This window comes from Sapajus apella, unplaced genomic scaffold (genome assembly GCF_009761245.1).
Source record: "Sapajus apella isolate SASKATOON/1434 unplaced genomic scaffold, GSC_monkey_1.0 scaffold82, whole genome shotgun sequence".
Classification (NCBI taxonomy): Eukaryota; Metazoa; Chordata; class Mammalia; order Primates; family Cebidae; genus Sapajus; species Sapajus apella.
The window spans coordinates 9,136,505-9,143,215 of record NW_022437022.1 but is presented as its reverse complement, the minus strand read 5'-3'; the positions used below and the strand labels follow the sequence as shown (position 1 = coordinate 9,143,215).

The following is a 6,711-nucleotide window of genomic DNA, read 5'->3' as shown; positions in this document are numbered from 1 at the left end:
TCAGGAGTTGTTGACTAAAGGGCTGGGAAAACTCCCCCAGGTAAAAATAACCCTCACCCTGACATCACTCTGAGAAATGCCGCCCCCGGTTCAGGGGCTGATCTTCTCCTTCACCTTCTCTGTAAGCAGAGAAGAGGCCGTCCGCTAAGGCAGAGGGCTTTCTGGGCCCCAGAAGCCATTCTCAAGGCAGAAGCCTGTTGGCACTGCAGTCCTCAGTATTCAGAAGCCAACATTAGAGTCTGTGATTGATGTGCCAGTCAATACGTCATCCTTTCACCCAGAGCCTGAGCTGCAAGCAACGCAAAGCGGGGTGCCTCCTGACTAGGCTGCCACAGCCATCGGCCCCACAGTGAGGCACAGGAAAAGGTGAAGGTGCAGGAGACGTCAGAGGAAAGAAGTGAGTGGGTGACACCCAGGGAGCCCTCCAGTCCTCACGGTGCCACAGAGGCTGCTCTGTGTTGGGGAAGGTGACACCCCTGCCCTGACGGAGGGCTCCCTCGGGTTACAGGGAATTCCTAGAAGAGCAGGAAGTAAGGCAAGGCCAGGCTAGAGAGAGGCCAGCAGCCTGGTTTCTGCGCCCGGGGGTGTTTCGGTCCTAGGCCTTCATCACTTCCGCCCCTGGGCGGTCCCTCACTTCCGCCCCTGCGCGGTCCCTCACTTCCGCTTCCTCCTTGACTCGCGTCACCGTCCTGGAGGCCGTGGTGTGTTTCTTCTCTGTCTGGTCCATCGTTGGCCTCTCAGGATTCCACACCTACTTGATCAGCTCCAACCAGACGACGAATGAGGACGTAAGTTCCTGACCACATGGGACACGGGCGTGTTCTTGGGTGTTTAGCAATGGAGGATGGAAAGGAAAGGGGGGGCAACTTCTCCCATGCATCCCGTTCCGGATGTGAGCCCCTGGGAACGGAGGCGGCGCCGTGGAAACTTCTCCACAGGCCGTTCTGCACGCTTCTCTACTGGGAATCTCTACATTCGCTTTTTTTTCCAACCGCATTCATTAGTTACTAAGATTGGCCAAATGACACCTATTGCTGACCCTGAAGAGAGCGTTCTTTCTATTCCTTTAAAATGGTTTCCTAAGCATCTTATCACACTTCCCCTGATAGACAGAGACCATGGCGGGCCGACATCAAGTGAATGTTTGAGTCTGCCTTTCATATGTAATGTCTCTGCTTACTTTTGAGGGGAAATTGCCCTGACCCAAAATTTAAGTTTTCATCCAGGATTATCTACCTGTACTTAATGCAGCTGGAGAGGAAGTATAAAAGCAGGAAACATAACGTTAGAGAAGTTTCTAGAGCAGCGTGGTCCTCTTTGCTCTTTGTACTTAGATTTTGACAGATGTCTCTGTCCACATGTGAATTAAATGTCTCAGGATAAGTCCGGTTACCTTAAATAAAAGCTTGAGAAAATAGACTGTGATAAGACACATGAGATAAGAGAATATTAAGACAGTTATTTGTACTTGGTAGCTACAAATATTAGAATGTGCAAAACAGACTATTTTGGTCACAAGAAGAGGCTGAATTATTTCAGTCTGTAAATTGGGAATCAGCAGAACCATTTCACCTACCATTCATTGAATTGTTATTTAGGGCACTAAATGTGAGTATGAAAAAAATCTCTGCTGGTGCATGTGAGATGGCCTTTTGTGCCATGTAGTACAAATACAAGACCATTGTCCCTGAGAATGTTATTCTTTCCCTAATCTCAGTTGCTATTTTAGGACATTTCCAAGTTTGGAGTAAATGCCCATTTTCTTTAAGAAAAATACCTCCCTTTCTGTGGATTAAAGAAGATTTGCATTCTTTATGGGCTTCTCATGGTCCAACTCACCTCGACTGTGCATTGGTATGAAGGATATTGCATGTTACTGACTTTCCTTTTCTTTCAGATTAAAGGATCCTGGTCAAATAAAAGAGGTAAAGAAAACTACAATCCCTACAGCTACGGAAACATCTTCACCAATTGCTGTGTTGCTCTGTGTGGGCCAATCTCACCAAGGTAAGACTCAGGATACATCAGGTTCTTTAACTGACCTTGGGAAAGCAAATGCCTCCACTGTTAGCACAGGCCCCCCGACCTGGTGCAATGGGTTGCCACTACCAGGTGACCACTTTGTGCCACGTGGATGTGGCCTTCATGAAATTGAGATCTGACTCTGTTTGTGGTGTCACGCTTCATACCTTTTTTGACCTTCAACTGAATCTGTGTTTGATTTGGGGAAAACGTCCTGAAGCCCAAAATAGAGCAACATGCCTCTGACCCTGCTAATTACTGAACGTGCGAGCAGGGAGCTGTGGTTAACATCGTCAAGGAGTGAGGACACGGGTAGGAAGGAAGCAGTCAGAAAGCCTGCGGGGATCAGTTTTGAAAGCCGATTTGCACAGCCTAGAAATGTTCACAGGGGGAGAGCTACATGGCCGCAGTTGCTGAGCCTGTGGTTATGGTAATGATGACAGTGATGCTAACCATGGCAATAGCTGACCTTTACTGAATCCATGTTAAGCCCTGCTCTGAGTTCTCGACTTGCATTAGCCTTTTACAAGCTCACTCTGTGCCTATAGGTAGATACTGTTATATCTCATTCTATGGATGAGGAAACTGAGGCACAGAGTTTAAATGATGTGCCCAAGATCACACAGCAAGTACATGGCAGCTAGTCACAACTCACACCCAGGCTGACCAGTGTCAGAGCTGTTGTGTGCCCACTGATGCACGCAGCCTGCAAGTCAGAGTGTACAAGTTCAAAATACAGACAACTTTTGATTCTTTGTGAGTTACACCCAGGGAGAATATTTCCAACTGATAAACCATCATCAACAAATAGATATTGAGCAACTATACCTGTTCTCTAGGATGCATTTCCATGTTATTACTGCTTCCTGCCTTTTGGTCTCTAAATGTGTAAAGCGGGGAGAAATGACAGAAGCCACTGTGACTGTGTTCGGGGCAGACCCACCGTGTGCCCAGACCTTATGGATGTGCACCTGTGGAATGCACACTTCATCTGATTATCAGCCTCAATGAATCCTCATTAGAGCGGTAAAAAGAAAAAAAATTCCAGGCATATATTCCAAGGCCATTTGCACATTGGCACTGAGTTATTATTACTTTGAGTCATCCGTGGTGCTACTGCAAAACTAGAACTTGATCGCTTTCTAGCATTTGCCTAGAAAGTTGGGAGCCCAGCATGCCACTATCCTCCTGAATTTGGGGTCCTCAAGGGACCCCTGACCTCCTCAGAGGCTTAGAAAGGGCAAGCAAGAATCCTGAGTTGGAGGGGTTGCTTGGGCCACAGGGGTCAGACATGCCTGGGCAGGTGCCAGCTCCTCTTGAAAAAACCTCCTGACTCACCTAGGGATTCTTCTGGGAGCTCTTTAGGCAGCAAGCCTGGTTTTTCACAGCATAGATGGTGCTTCCCACTGGCATGTTTGTGACTAGTAGGATAGTAGGACAGGCCAGGAAACTGAGTGTACAAGCCAGGGAGAGCTGGCCTCTTTCCCCACCTGCAGTGTATGTATGGAGCTAAGAAAGGATGCCAAAGTCTCAGTTCTGCCCAAATCGCCCTTCTTGTTCCTGAGTCCTTCATCTGCAGATGGCACGGCTTTATGATGTTTATAGACCACAAACTCTCACAGCCAAAATTATTTCCACTACTGGGTTACATGTGCTGTTTCGGCTGGATTTGGGCTGTATTCATTCCAAAATCCATGTTCCTTTTGGGTGGGGCATTTCTTGAGAGTGGTCCTACCCTCAGAAGCGTTTGAATCATTTGTTAAAAGTAAATTGAAGGACATTAAAATATTGCGGAGCTTATCTGAACAGACAGCGGTTCATAAATCTGACAGCTCCAGAATTCAAGTGGTTTGAGGCCACACTGAAGGTGCTCCGGAAGAGGCTTTTATTGGGTGAAGATGGGAGGAAGGCAGATAAGGTATTTGCTTTGTTAAAATGGGGCCATAGCTGTCCTTGGATTATTCTGGCACTTGGGCAGGGACATAGGCCACTCACAGGCTCCCATGCTAGCCCCTGGCAGACTTGAGGGGGTGATGCTTACCTTTGCCCCTCCCTCTCATTCTCTCTTGCCTTCTCCTCCCCTTGTGCTACCTCGCTTCAGCCACTGCACCCTTAAGTGGGCCAGGGCCTTCCCAGGCATCCTGGCCAGGCCCACTGGCTGAGAGTGCCACCCGCTCAGTCCCTTGTACTTGAGTTGCCCCTCATAGGTTCTTAAACAGTGCCATGCCATGCAAATGAGCCACAGAGAGTCCTTGTGTTCCCCACTGGGAGCCTACCCACCAAGAGTGCAGAGACCCACGTTCGGTTCCTGCAGTGTCACCAGAGGCAGGAGTGGCAGCTGGCTGGGCATGGCCAGGTTTGGGGGAAGGGGTCCTCATATAAGCCTGGCAGGAGGAATGGAAAATTGGAAAGACAGAAAGGCCCAAGGAATGGTTAGTGTCACACCATACTCGAGCCAGTTCCGAGGGTCATACAGCCACCATTGACTGCACATGTGCCGTGGAGCCAGCTTCATGCCAGGCACTGGCATGTTCCCCTTGAGCTCTGCCCCACCCCAGCTAGCCCTGTGTCCCTGCCAGCTTCTTGGCCAACAGTGAGGAGGGGATTTGGGACAGGGGGTCAGTGCTGTTGGTCCCCTGCTAATGCTCTCTCACCTGGTGAGGTTTGCGAGCACCTGACTGAGAGTTTCCTCTGAGAACCTCCCATCACAGTTCTCCTGATGTAGGCAGAGCCATTCCTCCTGATAGTCACTCATACCTGTCACTGTGGCCCCGGCCTGTGGCCATTAGCCCTGGACAGGCCTCTCTGTGGGGCTCCCCATGGGGCTCTCGGGCTGTTTCCTAGAGCACTGCAGCCCAACAAGCGCCATGAAATGGGAGGGTTGTTTGTTCTGCTACAGTTGGAGGTCCGGAGGCTGAAGTCAGGGTGCCGGCAGGGTTGCGCTGGCCCTGAGGCTGGGGAGAACCCTTCTTTGCCTCTTCCCTGGCACCTGGTGGGGCCATCAACCCTCCGCATTCCTTGGCTGGCAGATGCTTCACCATGGGGTGGCCTCTGTCGGCCGTGGCGCACTCCCCATGTGCATTCTCTTCCCACCTCTGTCTCTTCTCATAAGGACACCAGCCACACTGGACAAAGGTCCAGCCCAGTCGAGTGTGACCTCACCTTAACTTGGTTCCATCTGCAAAGAACCTACTTCAAGGTCACACTCACAGGTACCAGGTTATGACTTCATATCTTTCTGCACAGTTCAACCGTGACATTCCCTCAAGATCTCATTTTTTTTTTTTTTTTCTTTTTGAGACAGTCTTGCTCTGTTGCCCAGACTGGACTGCAGTGGCATGATCTCTGCTCACTGCGACCTCCACCTCCCAGATTCAAGTGATTCTCCTGCCTCAGCCTCCCAAGTAGCTGGGATTACAGGCATGCACCACCATGCCCTGGTAATTTTTTTATATTTTTAAGAGAGTTGGGGTTTCACCATGTTGGCCAGGCTGGTTTTGAACTCCTGACCTCCAGTATCTGCCCACCTCGGCCTCCCAAAGTGCTAGGATTACAGGTGTGAGGCAGCACATCCGGCCCCTTAAGACATCTAGACACAGGCTCTACGTGGGACCCACACCTGAACCTTCACCTGACCCCCAGGTCGCAGCCCCATCCCCGGCTCTCACCCGCACTGGGGGCAGAGCACCTTTCTCCAGGACAGCTTGTCTGCTCTTTTCCCTCTGACCCTCTGTACCCTCGAAGGGAGTATTGTGAAGCTGGTTTGAGAACCTTGCTTTGACATCCTGCAGAGGAGGCCCAGCACTTTCCTTGGAAAGAGGGAGATTTTTGTTGCCTGTTGTTTTTTCTAAACCTCTGGAGGTTCAGCTGAAACTGAGGCAGAAAGAGTCCCATTTGGGGATCCGGTCACAAGTGGTTTTTCTGGCTTATTGTTCTGCCACTTAAAGGCCTGAAGGCAGTAGTCACACGAAGTTGACTCCTGTCTTCCAGAAGCTGAACTGGCACACAGGAGGCCCTGCTTTCTAAGAAAAGCAGCCCAGGCAGTCAGTCCTCAGAGGCGGGGATAGGTGTGGCTTTGCGGATAGATTTCTTTATTTTGCAAAACACCGAGCACCTGGGGAAGATTCTGTGCTGCAAGTGTGGCTGGTCCCACAATGTGGGGGCTGCTCCAGGGACACCCACTCAGGAGCTGAACCTCCTGTTGCTCTTTACATCTCTGCCCTTAGACTCAAGGTCAATGCTGAGCCTTGACTGGGGAGAAAAAAAGGCAACTTTACCCCACCTTCGAATGAGCACAGTGCCGTACAGTACAGAACCAGATGTCTTTAGAAGCATTATTCAGAAACTTCTCTGTGGGCCGAGGGACCCAGTCTTCACTCCATCAAGAAGAATTTGCACAGCACCCACTGGGTGACAGTCTCAGAGATGCAAACATTGAGACAGCCTGCCGGTCCTTGCCCTCCATGCTCTGACAGTTGTGGATGAGGGGCTCTAATCCGCATCTCTGTGTGCGAGGCACAGGGCCAGGTGCCGTTGGGGGCAACAAGATGAAGACTCTGCCCTTGGGAGCTTGATTGCAGGCGGAAAGCAAAGTGCGAGAGAATCAGAGAAGGAGAGAGAGGGGAAGGGGCGAGGGCCAAGAGCAGGGGCTTTTGAACCTGGTCTTGAAGAATGGACAGCAGAGGGGAA

General features: G+C 50.5%; 1 protein-coding gene across 4 annotated transcripts in view; it reads left to right on the top strand.

The window, feature by feature from the left end:
- The window catches only part of ZDHHC14 (zinc finger DHHC-type palmitoyltransferase 14), a 300,608-nt gene that overhangs the window by 269,158 nt on the left and 24,739 nt on the right, over window positions 1-6,711 (top strand). For all 4 annotated transcript variants that reach the window (XM_032253217.1, XM_032253216.1, XM_032253214.1 and 1 more), the window contains exons 6-7: window positions 686-788; window positions 1,898-2,007. In XM_032253217.1, coding sequence (XP_032109108.1) covers window positions 686-788; window positions 1,898-2,007 — 213 coding nt within the window. The remainder of the gene's footprint in view (window positions 1-685; window positions 789-1,897; window positions 2,008-6,711) is intronic.